The sequence below is a fragment of the Furipterus horrens genome, unplaced genomic scaffold, assembly GCF_987537825.1.
Source record: "Furipterus horrens unplaced genomic scaffold, mFurHor1.1.pri manual_scaffold_10, whole genome shotgun sequence".
Classification (NCBI taxonomy): Eukaryota; Metazoa; Chordata; class Mammalia; order Chiroptera; family Furipteridae; genus Furipterus; species Furipterus horrens.
This window is the reverse complement of record NW_028327180.1, coordinates 32,501,565-32,519,915: the sequence shown is the minus strand read 5'-3', so window position 1 is coordinate 32,519,915 and position 18,351 is coordinate 32,501,565. Positions and strand designations below refer to the sequence as shown.

Sequence of the window (18,351 nt, the reverse complement as noted above, 5' to 3'; positions counted from 1 at the left end):
CTAAACTCCACAACCAGGAGATTTCTGTGGACAGGTAGATTATAAGATTACTAAAAATAACTAATGTATACCCTTTACTAAGATTCACCAATTAAAATAATTTTGCAACATTGCCTTATCATTTTCTTTATATAGAGATAGATGTTACTGTTTTTCTGAACTATAACTACTGTACAATTACCGAATTCAGGATATTTAACATTGATTCAATATTTTTATTCAGTCTTTAGCCCATTTATCTAGTTTTTCAATCGTCCCAATAATGTCCTTTATAGCAATTCTTTTTTCAAGTACAAGATCCAGCCCACATATTGCATTTAGATGTCATGTTGTTTAGTCTCTTGTAATCTGGACCTGTTCCTCAGCCTTTCTTTGACTTCCCAGTGTTTGCATTTGTGTAGATAAAAATTGTCATTTTACAGACTTTATTTGGGTTCCTCTGATATTCTTACGATTAGATTCAGCTTATTCATTTTCTGCCTGGAACACCATATACTTCATGTTGTGTCCTTCCCAGGGTATCATGTCCAGGGTCACGTGATATCCATTTGACTCTTATTGGTACATGTTAATTTTGGTCATTTGGTTAAATACAGTCTGATTTCTTAATATTTTTTGTAATTAATGAGTACCATCTGGGGACATAACTTGAGACTCTAAATATTCCATTGTTTATCAAGCTCCAGATTCAGCATCCATTGATAATTCTTGCTTGAATTATTTTTTCTGTGATGGTTGTAAAATGATGATTTTTTTCCATTATTCTATTTTATATAGTCAGTATTTTACTTGTAAAGGAGAGCTTTCCTTCCTTTTTCCTTCATTTATATATAGTTGTTGATTGATTTGAGAGAGAGGAAGAAAGGAAGAGAGGGAGGGAGGAAGAGACAGAGACAGACAGAGAGAGAGACATCAGTTTGTTGTTCTACTTATTTATGCATTCATTGGTTGATTCTTGTATGTGCCCTGACCTGAGATGGAACTTGATGGAACTTGCAACCCTGACATATAGGTACAACAGTGTAACCACCTGAGCTACCCGGCAGTGCTATAATCCATTATTGTTCCTTTTTTTATTTTGATGCTCAAATCGTCCCAAGCTAATAGGAGCTTCTTTAAATTAGTTCCTAATGTCTCTTTTGATATTGTGCCATTGCTTTTGGTTTGTTTTGATTTTCTTTTAGCTCACTGGATATTCATAATCGATATTTAAGACACATTCACTTGGTAGCCCTTAAGGGGGTCCCATGTGGACTGGAAAGGGAAAAGTTGGGAGAAATATGTACTTTTCTACCATATTCATATATAACAGAGCTTCAATGGGTTCTTACTCTAGGCAAACTCTCAATATGTAATATGTAGAGTATATGATTTTATAACTATATCTATTAGATTAATATTAAACTTAGGCCTGGCTGGGTCACTAACTTGGTTGGAGCATTGTCTGTGCACAAAGAGATTGCAAGTTCTGTTCCCAGTAAGGGCACATGCCTAGGTTTTGGGTTCAATCCCTGGTTGGGGCGCACACAGGAGGCAACCAACCAATGCTTCTCTCTCCCTTTCTCTCTCTCTCAAATCAGTAAACATATCCTTGAGTGAGGATTAAAAAAAGATAAAAAAGGTTAAACTTAACATTTATTAAAGAGTGACTGGATGAAATAAGGAAAAATAAACCAGGCGATTGTTGTGTGAGTGTTGCAGCTGCACTTTAATGCTTGCACGTTGGATTCTTGGGACAATAAAAAGTTGATTTATAGATGTATGCATCTGATATATGGTTGCCCTTGCTCTGATCTGATAACCATTATGCGGGGCCACTTGTTAATGCTAGTAGGAGAGGAGGGGAGTCTTTTCTCTAGGATCATTCAATTTCTTTAGTGAAAACACTTCTTCATTTTACCTAGTTAAGGGAAGGGGTTGAGGTAGATGCCTAAGCATTCTAGACAATTTTAAAAGAGTTCAGAGTTTTATTATATTTGTGGTAATCATTCTCCGTGAAGAATTTAAACTTACTAAAGAGTGTCTAAATCTTTGTTTATAAGTATCGATTTATTACCATTCTGAAAAATAATAAAATATGGGTCCTAATTACCTTGATTTTTCCCCATAACTCTTTTTCTCCTCTGAAAGAATTTTAACTATAATATCTTCTAGAGAATTTTTAAGCATAATTTCTCCTCTTTAACCTAAGTAATTGTGAAGTTTTTGCTTATTTCTGTCAGATAATTAGTAATGAAGTATGGTTTCTCATTTGGAGACGAAGAGAAAATATCTTTGGTTTCATTTGGAAGCTCCTTAGAATTTTACAGATCCTCTGAATATGATAAAGTAAATTCAAATTTAGAAGAAGATGCATGAGGCTTCTTGAATAATATTAATTTACAGTTCTCATTATTTGTAGATTTTTGTATTAGTGAATTTGCCTACTCATCAATTTTTTTATTCCCCAAATCAATTCTTGTGGCACTTTTCTAGTCATTGTTGGACATTTGCAGAGCTGCAAAAAATTTGCGTCTGTGAAGGCACACATTCCCAGCTAAGTTTGAACAAGGCAGTATTCTGCCTTCTTGCTTCAGTTATGTTGTAAACAAACCTCTTGTGGTCTATTTAGTGCCACATTTTTCATATTTGTGCTGTTTGTTGATGGTTTTGTGATTTAAAATGGTCCCCAATTGTAATGCTGTGTTCCTAAGTTTAAGAAGGCTCTGATGGTGCTTTACAGAGAAAAGACCTATTAGATAAGCTTCTTTCAGAATTGGTGAGTTCTCTGTTAATAAATATATAGAAACACACATAAAACAAAGTTATGTATTGGTCAGTTGGCAAAAATGTTTTGTCCACAAGCTGGCAGGAACCGAATCCTGTATTTCTGCTAGGAGCAATGGTTCAGGATTTGCTAATTAAGTGTTTGCAATGATTTTATAAAACTATAAGAATTGCCTGTTTTTTATTTGTGCATGAAATAGACTAATTATGTTCTTATAAGAGTATTATTTCCAGGAAATAAGTTTCTATTTTCATCAATCTGGATTTTAAAAATTTTTTAAGGTTTTTTTAAGTATATTTTATTGATTATGTTATTACAGTTGTCCCAATTTCTCCCCTTTTGTCCCCCTCTGCCCGATACCCACCTTCCCTCCAGTAATAACCCCCTTAATTCATGTCCATGGGTCATGCATATAAGTTCTTTGGCTTCTCAATTTCCTATACTATTCTTAACATCCCCCTGTCTATTTTATACCTACTAATTATGCTTCTTCATCCCTTCACCTTTTTCCCCCATTCTCCTCCTTCCCCCTCCCAGCTGACAACCCTCCAAATGATCTCCATATCTATGATTCAGTTCCTGTTCTAGTTGTTTGCTTTGTTTGTTTTTGTTTTGTTTTTTAGGTTGAGTTGTTGATTGTTGTTTATTGTCTCTTTAACATTTTATGTAATAATGGCTTGATGATAGTGAATTCCTTTATTTTTACCTTGTCTGGGAAACACTTTATCTGCCCTTGCATTCTAAATGATAGCTTTGCTGGCTAGAGTAATCTAGGTTGTAGGTCCTTGCTTTTCATCACCTTGAATACTTCTTGCCAGTCCCTTCTGTCCTACAAAGTTTCTTTTGAGAAATCATTTGATAGTCTTAGGGGAACTCCTTTGAAGGTAACTCTCTGATTTTCTCTTGTTTTTATGATTCTCTCTTTAACTTTAACCTCTGGTATTTTAATTTGGATGTGTCTTGGTGTGGTCCTCTTTGAGTCCATCTTGTTTGGGACTCTGTGCTTCCTGGACTTGTATGTCTATTTCCTTTGCCAAATTAGGAAAATTTTCCTTCATTATTTTTTCAAATCAGTTTTCAATTTCTTGCTCTTCCTCTTCTCCTTCTTGCTTCCCCATGACTTGGATGTTCACATTTGTGGAGATGTCCCAGAGTCTTCTTATACTCTCCTTTTAAAAAATTTTTTTATTCTGTTTTGTTTCTTGAATTCTTGTTTCTTCATTCTGTTCTGGTTGGATGTTTATTTCTTCATTATGATCCAAAACATTGACATGAACCCTGGCTTCCTCCCCTTCACTGTTGGTTCCCTGTAGATTTTTCTTTTTTATTTCTTTATTTCACTTAGTGTACCTTCAATTCTTCCCTTATATCTTTGCTGCACTCAGTGAGTTCTCTGAGCATCTTTAGCACCAGTGTTTTGAATTCTGCATCTCATAGGTTGGTTATCTCTGTTTTGTTTAGTTCTTTTTCTGGGATTCTGTTCTGTTCTTTCATTTGGGCCATATTTCTTTGTCTCCTCAATTTGCCAGCCTCCCTGTGTTTGTTTCTGTGTATTGGGTAGAGCAGTTTTGACTCCCTGTCTTAGTACACCTGTTAAGTTATATGGGGCAAAGCCTTAGGTATTTGCCACCATGGGGCAACCTACCTCACTGCTTTGTGGTGCTGTGTGGTGGGTGGAGTTGGAGAGGGGACAATGCCGCTGCTGGGCTTCTGGAGACTTGCCTAGCACTCACCATATTTCCAGTCACTTCATCCACTTTTCGTATGCAACTGGAGCCTTTCTAGCTGTTGCCCTGGTGTTGAATCCCAGAGTGGGTGGGTTTGCTTACTTTCTAAGTCTGTGCCCTTTAAGCAAAGTTTTTCTGAAAATCTGGCAGTTTCTTCCATCCCCCCCCAACCCCCCTGGTTTTTAAAGTCTGAAGTTATAAAGCTTTCTCTTCCCAGCACTGGAATGCTGGGCTGCTGCACAGTCTGGGGCTGGGATCGCTCGCTCTCAAGGTATCCCTCCCGATGTTTATTCATCACATGTGAATTGGGACCACCATTCTGCCGCTGCCACAACCACCTCTCTCTCCTTACCACACATTGCATCCTCTGCTCCCCAGGTCCCTGTCCCCCCCCACCACCCCCGACCTGTCTGGATAATTATGGCTTCTTTAAAGCCTTGGTTATTGGACTTCCATACAGTTCAATTTTCTGGCAGTTCTGGTTTTTTTTTGTTTTGAGGTTAGTTGTGATTCTCCTTGTGGTTGCACAAGGAGGTGAAGTGAGTCTATTTATGCTTCTATCTTGTTTGGAACCCTCAATCTGTTTTGAGTGAACAAATAATCAGCAGTGATTTCATCATAAAACACATATTTACCCCAAAATTATTTATTTGATATACAAAAACTTCTTTTGTGTTTAATTTTTATTAAGTTTGAAACTCTTTGCCTATTCAGTGATTCTACTATGCAGCTTTACCCTGGCTGATTTGGCTCAGTGGATTGAGCGTCGGCCTGCGAGCTAAGTGTCGCTGGTTCGATCTTCCAGTCAGGGCACATCAGAGAAGGAAAACTCTGACTTCAAAAAACCTCCGCTGCCTTGCGGCATACCTCTTCAGGGGAAAGGCTAAGGGAGTAAACCCCGACAGAAAATCCGGAGCCGGAGTCCCTAAGGCGGTTTGACGTTGTAGTCAACACCGGCAACTCCTGCGGCGCACCTGAAGCCAAGCTGTATTGACTCCGTCTTTCCCTTGGACCCTTCAGCTGCGAAGAGAGGGGGGTCTGCTGCATGGGCAACAGCAGACCCTCCATATCACCCTGCCCAGGCTCTGTAGCTTCAGCTCCACTGGAGAGGACACTCCAGCATCATCGCAAGATGTCGATTCAACACGGGAGGAGACAGATACCGTGTCACTCCCGAGTCGGACTGCACAGCCATTCTCGGCAGTGCAGATAGACTCTTAAGAAGCTACACCATCGTCTCTCGAGACGAACGGCTGCCGACGACGACGACGACTATGCAGCTTAATATCTTGACCAAATAATTGACAGAAATGACAGATTTTAAGAGTTTGAAATCATGTAAGAACCCAGCATGAAACTGTATCATATTTTATATCTATTTTAGAGCCAAATGTTGAAGCTTACTAATGATAACAGAAGGACTTGTTTCATGCCATTTCTGTTGGCTCTGTCGTAAGGCATGCTGAGTTTTAAAACAATTTTGTGAAACATAAGGAAGGATTTTTTTTAAGGTTTTGGTATTTTTTAATTTGGTGGTTGATATTTAAAAAACTGCACTTATGAGGGAAAAATAACCATGGCTAAAATATAGGATAACCAAAGGAGACAAAGAATTATGTATATAAGCCTTCCTGTGCTGTGCAAGTATCATCACAAGCAAATGAGTTTATCTGATGGGAAGAACATCAGGACAATTGAAATATCATTTAATATATTTTACCAAAGTGCTCATTATTTTCACTTTATTAAAGTCCTACTAAAACAAATTAATAGATAACATCTTAGTGATTATTTGCTGTAGAATGAAACTTTTTATGTATTATTTAATACAACAGCCTTTTGAACTATAAATATTATTATTTCCCACATTACATATGAAGAAACTAAAACTTAGAATAGTCAAGTAAATCCCCCAAGATCCTGTAAGTAATAACCAGCGGAGTGAAGATTTTAACTCGTTCTGTTCATCTTCAGAGTTCACCACACTGCTCCCAACTCGTCTTGCTTTACAATGTCTGCAATTGGATACGATGTCCTTTTGTGAGCCTTATCACTTTTCTGACAGTTCCACTCACATTCCACATTCCTGTTACCATAAGGAAGATTGGGTGTGGGGATGGAACACTATAAACACCATTGCCTTTCTCCATAGGATCAACTTATGATATTAATCTTCCTCAAGCGGTTTATTGTACTGTGTTCTTGCCCAGATCAACAACTACTTTAAAAGAAAGATGGACTCCCAAAACATCAATTTACAGTATTATTTAACAGTAGGAGAATAGAAAATACCATTTTCTTTGTCTGAATTATATGTACATGAACTTAAAACTTCCACTCTCCTCATCAAGTTTTTTTTAATTGAAGAACCAGCTGCTGGCGTTACCTCTTTCAACCTGCCGGATGCTTTCTGAATCATGTTTAGCGCTCAATTTTAGTGATCCCCATTAAAGTCCAAAGCCTAGGGAAATTACCCTAAATCTGTGTTCCCTAGCAACATCCCTGAGAGTAACAACAGCTGCTTAACCATATGCCACTAGAAAGATGCTGTAGGGGAAATACACAGAAACTGATACTATATACCTTAAATCTTGAGACTTCAAATATCATAGTTACCATGTTTGATTTTTTTACCTTTAGTTGTGCTAAAGCAAAGGAGAAGAATATGTTTAAGAATCTGAAATGATAGGGTAGATGAGCTTAGCAATCAATGTGATTTTTAGATATTTTCTTGCTAAGATAAAAACAGAAATAGCCATGATGAAAATAAAATACTTTTCTTTATAATTGTGAGCCTTAAAATGTTAAATTTGTATCAAAATTAAACTGTACATATGTTGTAATATGATATGACATATTTAAACATTAAGGGAGCTTAAAATGCCTTATAAATTTTTTGATAATCTGTATTTTTGTGTGTGTAAATTGTTTTATTCTCTCTGTTGTTTTGTCTGTTCCAGGATGTCACATATTTAAAATCATATTACGTAGCCTTTCAGATCAGTTTCTTTCACTTAGTATTATGCATTTAAGTTTCCTGCATGTCTTTTTACAGCTTGACAGCTCATTCCTGCTTTTTTTAATCAAAGTTACATTTTCATTTTTTAAATCATTTTTTACTGTTGTTCTGTTACAGTTCATTTTTGCCCCTTTGCCCCCAACCCCGCTCCCACAGTCAGTTCCCACACGGTTGTCCATGTCTGTGGGTCATTTCTTTTTTAGTGCTCAATATTCCATTGTAAGGATGTACCGCAGTTGATCCACCATCTACTAAGGGACATCCTGGTTTCTTACAAGTTTTGGTAATTATGGCTAAAGCTGCTGTAAACATTCATGGACATAAGTTTTCAGCTTATTTAGGTAAATACCAAGGAGCATGAATGCTGGGTTATATGATAAAACCACGTTTAGTTTTCTAAGAAACTGCCAAACTGTCTTCCAAAGTGACTGTACCATTCTGCATTACCCCATCCTTGTCAGCATTTGGTGTTGTTGCTGTTTCAGATTTTAATCATTCTGGTGGATGTGTGGTAATAGCTATTTCATTGCTGTTTTGACTTGTGATTGCCTAATAACATGTAATGTTGAGCATCTTTTCATGTGCATATCTGCTATCTGTATATATTTTTTGATGAGGCATCTTTTGAGATCTTTTGTGCATTTTTAAGTGGATTATTATTCTTTTGTTGTTGAGTTTTAAGAGTTCTTTGCATATTTTGGACTCCAGTACTTCATCAGATAGTGCTTTGCAAAGATTTTCTCCCAGTATGTGTCTTGTCTTTGTGTTATCTTAAGATTCTATAATAAAAATAAGAATTTACTTATTGTAGTTTAACCACTAATAGAGGATCTGGTACCATTATTGTGCTTTGTGTTGTAGGGAAGAAAGGTTATCTTTTGTGGTTTCTTTGTAAAAACAAATTTCCCCACACTTAAAAATCATTAATATGTTTCTTTTCTTGGTATCTCCCATCCCTTTATAGCTTAAGCTCCTGTAAGTCTAAGCTCCTGTAAGGAGAAAGAGTAAAAAATTATCCTGGACACTTTGTGTTTGTTTGTGTTCATCAAGAAGTGATGTGTTATAGTGACCATTATCCAAATAATGGCCACTAACTCACTAAATATACATGTGAATCATGCCTTTATAAATATTGAAAAAAATAATATCTTTGATATTCTTTGAAATTCTACTCCAGTTGTTCCTAATAACTTTCAAAATTTCTGGTCATCTGAGGATTTTGTTTCTTGGTTGTGTTTGTGTTTTTGTTAATCTTTATTGTAAATAGCCAATTAAAACAAAATTGTATTTTAAGGTCTGGTTATGCTATTCAATTTAGTTTAATGATTTTATACAAAAATTAGTTTTCCCCAAACTTTTTGAAATTCATAGACATATTAGTAGTCAACTTGGGTTTATAAAACAAGAATATTTTGTTTGGAAAAGAGATCACGAAATAATTATTTATATTAGCTAAAAGCTCTTTCTGATTTCACTTTTCTCAATGTATTTATTTGCCTGGGGAAAGTTACTTATTTAAAGCCAAGATCAAATAGGAAGTCTAGGCCATTTGTTTTCTATATATTTGTATGTGATAAAGTCCAATATTTGTAACAGATAAATGTGGAGCTGCTGTGGTTGGAGGTCAGTTGGGTGGAGATGGAGGTGGAGGAGACTGGAGCACTGTCTCTTTTGCCTTTTCCCAGTTATCTCTGAGGAATCCATAGGCCTATATGGAGAAAAATTGGAAAATTAGTCTAAATTATGATTTTTATTTAAAGCAACAACAAAACCAAATAGTCATTATTGAGCTATTTGTCATGGAGTTCTAGGTGTCTAATTTATAAGGCTTCTGAATTAGACTTCAGGGCCTATGTTACGTTTTATTACAGTCTACAACATAAATGTAGACTGGCAAGAATTAAACTAAAAGCCTGTTTCACAGCTGTTAGGCATCTGGGAGTTTGGTTAAAAGGGGCTAGCTTAGCTTAGCCTGAGTTGTGATAAAAAGCAGGGTCTAGAGGCCTTTTAACTCAAGTCCTGTGCTCTGATCAGAGCTCTATTTAATACTAGCCCGTAAGTCCACATGATTATAATTTGTAAGAGTCTTTAGGACACCAGTAACTTTTAAATCTCACCATGTGAAAAATTATTATGTCACCTGTGGACTTTAAAAGTAGTTAGCAAACTGGGATAAAGGTGATAATTAAACCAAATATTTCTGAAACTTTCTTTGCCCAACTTTTCTATGCATGATATACCAGCTAGTCTTTGTAATATATTACTTCTTAATATGTTTTAATGAGGAATGTTAATTCTGATAAACGAATGCTTCATGTCAGAGTTGTAGCACTGGGAAAGGCAAGTTTCTTTTCTGGTGTAACCTTTTACATTTGGCTTTCTCCCAGGCTTGCAGATGGGTCAGGGGCTGTGGAGAGTGGTCAGAAACCAGCAGCTACAACAGGAAGGCTATAGTGAACAAGGCTACCTCAGCAGAGAGCAAAGCAGGAGGATGGCTGCCAGCAGCATTGCTAACACCAGTCATCGTAAACAAGTCCAAGGAGGCATCGATATATATCACCTCTTGAAGGCAAGGAAATCTAAAGAACAGGAAGGATTCATTAATTTGGAAATGCTGCCTCCCGAGCTAAGTTTTACCATCTTGTCCTACCTGAATGCAACTGACCTCTGCTTAGCTTCATGTGTTTGGCATGACCTCGCTAATGATGAACTTCTGTGGCAAGGGTAAGTTTAATCCACATGTTTGATTCAGGTATCTCTAAGCATAATCATCATAACTGTTCTTTTTATAAAGGTATACATGTATCATGAAATATTTCTTTCACCCAGGACTTGTATTTGAGTTGTTCTTGATTAAAACCTGGAAATACAAAGATAGAGTTACCAAAACAGTCAAATTTGATATTGGGAAAAGAAAGCCAGTATAAAAGAAAATAATAAATAACAGAAGAAAGGATACCAATCAAGATGCGTCAGTTTATTATAAATCAAAAATTGTCAGTTTGGTCTAAAAAATACAAGTTGTTAAATGAGAATTTATCATCTAAAACTGCTGTAGTTTGTGCTTCCCTTATAAAGAATAGGCATACCAAAAAATCAGTAAGTATCCTTCAAATCTTACTGTTTTTATTGATTACAGATGGAGTATGTGTATGTTTGTTTACTCATTTATATATATTTTTTATCCGAGGTGCTTATTAGCATAAACTTGGGTGAATATTTCATTTCATCTACCTTTAATTTTTTTCTAACCATCATGTAATCAATGAAGTAGACAGGTATTAGAAAGCAAAAAGATGGTCTACTTGCTAAACTGAATGTAGAGTATAGAAATTTTAACAGCTATTATACCAGTTTAAATTTAAGCTATAAGTCTAAAAATGTTTGGTGTAATAGAATCTATTTTGTGGAACCTAAATTAATCCATAAGTAACATATGTACTTGAGTTGTGAAAATGTACCAAACATAGGAGAATCATTGGTTTTCCAGCATTCTTTACCAAAGTTTATTTAAGTCTCATTATTTTAAAAATAATATAAAACATACCTTTAAAAAAGCACACAATGCAACATACAGATCATGTATCATAGAAATGTACACTTGAGATTATGGGTGAGGGGTGGCAGAGGTGGGAGAGGGTATAGGGGAGATTAATGGTAATGGAAAAAATAATGTAAAAAAGAAATGTACACTTGAAACCTGTATGATCCTATTAATCAATGTTACTGATAAATTTAATTAAAAAAATAAGAACATGTCTTTTTGAGACTTTAATTTCTAAATGAAAATCTAATTGAATTAATAATTTATCTAAACAATCTTTAGTCAAAATGTATTACCAGCAATGACATTCCTCAGGCTCCGGATGCAACAGAATTATAGTATTAATTATATAGTTCATTTTTCAACCTCTAAATAGATATAAATCATTAGTATCATCTTGTCATTCTCTCATTGTCTTGCCATAGTGAAGGTACTACAAAAGTGAGAGGAAACCCTATTAATTAGTAATGTTTAAGATAAATTATGGTTATTAATTTTTTAATGAATGAGTATAAGACAAAATGAAAATACTTTAAAACTGGTTCATTTTATTTATAATTTCTTTTCTACAATTTAGTATATTCAGCAAACTTATGTTCTTATGTTTGAGAAAAGAAGTTTATATCTAAGCTCATCTGAATGAATTCAACCAGAATGTATTTTTCATTTAGGATTTAAATCTGGATTGTTCATTTCTGAAAGAAATGCTTACTTTTGGTGTACCATGTAATTATGCCTATTTTTATGACACTTGGATCTTTTTTTCTTAGTGATAAATCGCTTCTATTTTAAATTAAAGGCTGGCTTAGTTTTTATTTAAACTTCGGACGTGTCTAATACTTATTAAGGTTCTGTTGCTTAGTAATAAAAGTAAAAAAGTATGGTTACTGAAATATTAATTTTCTAAACAGGTTACTAAACCTACTGTTTTATTTTTTCTGTCCTTTTTTTTTAATTGAATTTATCAGGGTGACAATGGTTGATAAAATTGTACAGGTTTCAGGGATACGATTCTACAACACATCATCTGTATATTGTATTGCGTGTTTACCACCCCAAGCCAAGTCTCCTTCCATCCAAACCTACTATTTTAAAATAAATTTTTTTTGTTATAATAATGCAAGGATATAAATTAACTATTAAGAAGATATTCTCATATTAAATTAGATATCTTACCCACTGTTTTTCACAGTTTTTCTATTGTAGGCTGAGGAAGTAACTTTTTTTTCACACATTGTATGTGTGAAAAGAAGGAAGTTTGAGCGAAAAAATTAATAATGAATATCACAAAATGAAACTGCTTTAATGTTTATCTCTACAAGTAGGTGTTTGTTATTGTTGTTGTTGCTGATTCTTTAAATTGAATTCATTGGGGTGACATTGGTTAACAATTATATAGATTTCAGGTGTACAATTCTATAATACAATATCTGTATATTATAAACAACTAGGTGTTTGTCAACACACACAAAAATCAGATGATTTTGAGACAGAGCCATTAAAACGTGTTTGAAAATATAATTTGAGTATTTTTCATGTGTCTTGAGTAATGTGTTTACATTTTATGATCAATAATATACAGTTAGAATTTCTGGCATTGTAATAAGATAAAACTTTAGCTTTCAAATAATAACCAGTAGCTAATGGCTCTGTACAGAGTTAGAAACCACTATCCTATTCTGCAGAAATAGTGTGTTTTGAAATATAAGCTGTTAGCAATTTGGGTTTTATTGAATTTTTAAACAATCATGTATCACTGTGATAGTAAAGAGCCAGTGTTTTGCAGCTTTATCTTAAAAACAACTATACTTGATGTCATAGCTTTTGATGTATATGTATTAAAGTTATAACATTACAAACAATTTCAATGTGTAGTTTGCCTGTTGTTAATCTATATAGTTTATAAAAAGAAAAACAAATTTGTCCCCCTGCCCAGCAATCTCCACCCCCACCTCCATTCATTTTTATGTCACAATTGAGCACATATTTTACTTAATGCTGTTTTGCTTCTTGGTTAAGATGGTAAGCTCTGGAATAAGACTCCTTGGGTTCAAATCCTGCCTTTATACAAATTTGCTGCAACCTTGGGCATCTTTTTTATTGTGCCTGTGTTTCTTTACCTGTAGCATCAACATCATAGGATTGTTGTAAAAATTAAGCAAGTTAATACTGTCATAGTGCTTCAATTAGTGCCTGGCATTTAGTAACTACTTGGTAAATGTTAGCTATCATTATTATTGTTAAGTTTACATTTAGCTTCACAGAGAAGGAAAACTCTGATTCCAAAAAACCTCCGCTGCCTTGCGGCATACCTCTTCAGGGGAAAGGCTAAGGGAGTAAACCCCGACAGAAAATCCGGAGCCGGAGTCCCTAAGGCGGTTTGACGTTGTAGTCAACACCGGCAACTCCTGCGGCGCACCTGAAGCCAAGCTGTATTGACTCCGTCTTTCCCTTGGACCCTTCAGCTGCGAAGAGAGGGGGGGTCTGCTGCATGGGCAACAGCAGACCCTCCATATCACCCTGCCCAGGCTCTGTAGCTTCAGCTTCACTGGAGAGGACACTCCAGCGTCATCACAAAATGTCGACTCAACACGGGAGGAGACAGATACCGTGTCACTCCCGAGTCGGACTGCACAGCCATTCTCGGCAGTGCAGATAGACTCTTAAGAAGCTACACCATCGTCTCTCGAGACGGACGGCTGCCGACGACGACGACATTTAGCTTCAGATAGTACTTATGAATATTATTAATCTTTGTAACTCAATTAAATGTCATCAGAATTGCTAAATTGAAGGCATTTGTCTATCATACTCTGGTAAACAAGTTTTAAAGGTGTAAAATTAAACATTTTAAACTTTAGAGCTATAAAATCTAATTTGATATTTCATGTTACTATTTTCTCATGTTTATACACATTTTACTTGGAAAATTAAATATGGTAATGTCTTCTTGTCTGATTTTATCTTTTCTAGGTTGTGTAAATCCACTTGGGGTCACTGTTCCATATACAATAAGAACCCACCTATAGGATTTTCTTTTCGAAAATTATATATGCAGCTGGATGAAGGCAGCCTCACCTTTAATGCCAATCCAGAGGAGGTAAGTGAAGAACTTGAATGTCTGTAACAGTTGAACTTGATTACTTCTTGCTGCAACTTTCCAGTATTATAAACTTGCAAGTAAGCTAACAAGTCACTACACATGACTTTTCAGTCACTGGAAAGCCCAGTATTTGAGTTACTGCTGTTTTTACCTTACCATGTCACCTAATTTCTCTACCTGCTCACTTTGTATGGCAACTTCTGTGACACATGCAGTCCTCCCCTGGACCTGACTGAGATATTACTACATTATAAGTGGAGAACATAAAATATGTTCATCAGATCTTACCTGCAGCATTTTCTTTGTGCTTTGTTTATATCTGCATTTATATACTACTACTTTTATAAAAGATAATCACAAAAGGCATTGTTCTCGTTTGTGACACATCAAAGTCTTGTCTTTAAATAATGCCTTTAACAGTCTGATGCCATGTTGACATAGAAACTGCTTTTAGATTCTGTTATAAAATTGAATAATTTTATATTCATTATTTAATTTTTTTAAAGACAATAAATAAATACAAACAGAAAAAAGGGAGAGTGGGAGAAGCAACAATAACTGTTTAATAATTAATTTTTTCTTAACATAATACATAAGAATGATCAAAAGACAACTCTTTTACCTACTCCCCCGTCATCCCCCCCATTCTCTTTTTGCTCTATCCTGGAAAGGTTCAAATTTTCAGATAGATGTTTAAATACCTACTAGATTTATTCTTAGAAATCTAATAGAAATTTTATAACACTCAGAACTACTGTTTCTGGGTGTATTATTTTCTGTGAAAAAACTTAACTGGCAGTTATTTTAAATTACTTAATTTTTGAAACCCAACTTCCTGTTTCATTTGTTGCGGAGGTACTAGAGGCTATTTAAATCATGTAGTCAAAATATTTTAAAAATATCTCAACTTTTCTTATAATTAGAGAAATGTTTCTCTGATATAAAAAATTTAAATATTAAACAGAAATATCGATTTTATAAATATGCATATAATACAAATAACACCATATTTTTAAAGTTAATTTGATTTTTGCTTGTTATATATGATTTCTTTTTCTGTTAATTTTTTGTATATGAATGAAAAAGAAAATACAACATCACTACCAAAGATACATACACATTTTCAGTTAAGTCTTAGCCCACAAATATAACAAAATATATATATGTATATATATATGTCTTTTATGTATATATATAAAATATTAAGTCTTAAGTCTGATATACATATTTAAATTAAGGTATTTATTCTCTTCTTTCACCACTGATTAGAGTTTTTACTCTCAGTGAAAGAAAACTGATAATTTGTATCAAAGTAGGATGATTTATAATAAGTTAATGTTTAAATTATACATTTGAAACCAGTATGATATTTATTTATAGAAATTATTTGTTCTTGAGAAGACAAATGAGTAAACTCATAAATTTAGATTTTGTAACTTGTCACTTTGATTACAATGTTTTTCTGATGCTTTTATCATAAAATACAATTGTTTTTACTTTGTTTTTGGTCAAATTCAAGTTCTCTTCTATCTAAATATATAGCAACAGTAAGCATGTGGTGTTTTTGATCTTGCACTGTGACATACCTGCTCTGTACAAGAGATTTAATTAACTACACAATGTATTTGAAGACTGGCATGGTTTCAGAGTCTTCATTATTCATGTTTATTAGGCATTACTTGTTGCTAACTAAAACAGTTCATATGATGAACTTTATAATAAGATATATTTCTCATCAGTCTCTTGAGTTAATTGAATGGTTACTAGAGGGGAACTGAAGCAGAATAATAGTGTTTTACTGTAGACCTATAAGAATCAGAAAGGCAGCTCTTACGAGCCCCAGTCGTATTATGCCTGGTTTATCGAGGCACACTGGCTCCGGCCATAATTAAGCAGATGTTGAGTAAAACTGTCATCTTCAATTCATCTCACTTGCAAACGTTACATTCTAAGGAAAATGTAACTTGGTAAGTACCAAGTTGTAGATTTACAAAAGTCAGAAAAGTGGGATGTAACTGCTGATACTGATCATGGTAAGTCATCATTCCTTGCTAAAGGAATATCAATTTTTTAAACAAATTATAAAGCCATTGTTTTTATGGAAAGGTGAAAATATGGATAGGCCCTCATATACTAGAATGTGATGAATATTTTTAAATATCCAAATTAGAAAAGCTAGATGTCAAAATATGTTTCCATCTTTGCAGCTATGCATGTCAGACTATACAGTTCTTTTTATACCTCCTCTAGAGTATTTGGAGGGGGGGCAGAGAAAAGAGTTAAAACTAAAGTCCTTTTCTTATCTGACAAACATTTAAAAATCTTCAAGTCACATATTTGCTAAGAGAAGGGATTGAAGTTATTATTTAAAATAATATTTTGAGATCTTCAGAATTACTCATTCATCCTACCTCCCATTGTTATTGAGAGTTGGCTGTATTTTCTTTTTCTTCACTCCCTGGCCTGATTTAAAGATATCTTGCAGCATTCCAGAGGTATTGAATTCCCTGTTCAGGAAGGGGCACGTAGTGCTGCCAAGAGGCATAGAGCTGAACCATTCAAAGTGACATGCAATTCCAGAATTTTGATTCTGTGCTTTAATGAACATTAGTAATTTAGCAGGTGTTGCCTAATAGCAAAATAGAATTTTACCTTTACCAGAATGTACTTAGGATATAAATAGGCCAAGACGGATTTTGAAATACACTCTAGGTACAGAGAAATGAGGGGAAGTATTTTAATGACTATATCCCATACTTTATTGATTAATAGAAATAATCAATGTCAATTTAGTTGTTTATTCAAGTCATGCCTTCAAAATTGAAATCATGTAATTAAAAGAGATATCCTAATAGATATTTTTATATAGAACTTCTTTGTATGAGTCATACTTTTAGCCAAATCTTAGAATGACTCTTGCCATGTTTTCTGAATGCTAGAAATTAGTACTTTTTGGAGGTTTTTTTTTTTTTTTCCCTTTCTCTCCTCACTGGAGCACTACCATCAGATGTGTTATTTTGCGTTTAATTTAAGCCTAAGAAGTAAATTAGTTTTGATGTTATGTTTAAATGTAAGTGGTGTTTAATTTAAGTACCTGAGATAAGATGTATATAATTGTTCCGTATTGTATAAAAAAAAAAAAAGTACTTTCCCATAATTTCTAGTTCTCTACTTAACATTTTGATAGCAAGCACCATTAAAATATTATCAAAATAAGAATACTTACAGCCACAGGGAACAAGATTCTCCAAAGGACATCGTTCATGTCACGGATATGGGTAACCAAACTCCACAGCAACTGCTGGCAGTGGCTCAGGGGTGGGGGAGAAGATCTGCACAGTTCGTGGTACGATTTTTCTAGCACGCTGTTGTTATATGCATGCCATTGTGATCTCAGCTGTATGTAAAGTCTTGATCCTGTGCATGAGCTTGTGTACTTTGTGGCAGGTGATCACATTCTAGTAAAGGAATGTGCTGAAAACCATCTGTTTACATTAGGCTGTGTTTCCCCTGCATGTACAAGTGACGTGTGTTGATTTTATTCCATTAGCAGTATTGTAATAAAATAATTTTACTTATTAGTTAGTAAGCTATATTCCCTGTGCTTCATTTAGTATTGAACATTTTCATGACCTAGTTATTTTTAAATTTAGAGTATGAAAACTTGATAATGCACATGGTTTCTTAACTTTATTATAAGTTTATTTTTGTTTGTGTAAATTTGTGTTTTAAAAGTTTTTCAACATAATATCCTCATTGTGGTCAGGTAAAAGAAGTTCTTTATTTTTAACTATATAAGCACATGCATATGGTTTTATGAATTTTGTTAGACTGATCTGGTTAGAATCTGTTATGAGAAACATTTTAAATTTGACCTGTGCATGTGTTTTAGATAGAAACACATAAGTAAATTATTTTCAAGATAACAAGTTCTTTTTGTTGTTGGACCAGCAAAAATATAAACAGGAAATTTGTAGTTCTGTTATAGAAAGGAGCACAGGTATTTAGGCTCAATTCTTATGAATAGTAGCTCAGAAATTAAATATTACTGATTTTTTTTGCTCCAACATATAGCGCAAAGTGTTCATTACTGTTACTTAATAGCATAGCACAGTGATGAAAAATAACTTTTATTTTTATCACAAGAGATAGAAACCCCTGATTGGTATCAGCAGAATTTACAGATAAGCA

At 34.3% G+C, this 18,351-nt stretch overlaps 1 protein-coding gene across 3 annotated transcripts in view; it reads left to right on the top strand.

Annotated features, from left to right (window-relative positions):
* FBXO8 (F-box protein 8) overlaps positions 1 to 18,351 on the top strand; it is a 48,603-nt gene that overhangs the window by 7,931 nt on the left and 22,321 nt on the right. Inside the window, exons 2-4 of one of the 3 annotated variants that reach the window (XM_090288939.1) lie at positions 9,901 to 10,237; positions 14,031 to 14,157; positions 17,348 to 17,506. In XM_090288939.1, the coding sequence (XP_090145065.1) occupies positions 9,909 to 10,237; positions 14,031 to 14,157; positions 17,348 to 17,506 (615 nt within the window). In that variant the 5' untranslated portion in view covers positions 9,901 to 9,908. Of the gene's footprint in view, positions 1 to 9,900; positions 10,238 to 14,030; positions 14,158 to 17,347; positions 17,507 to 18,351 lie in introns of those variants that run through there. The other 2 variants (XM_090288940.1, XM_090288941.1) reach the window with 2 other exon arrangements.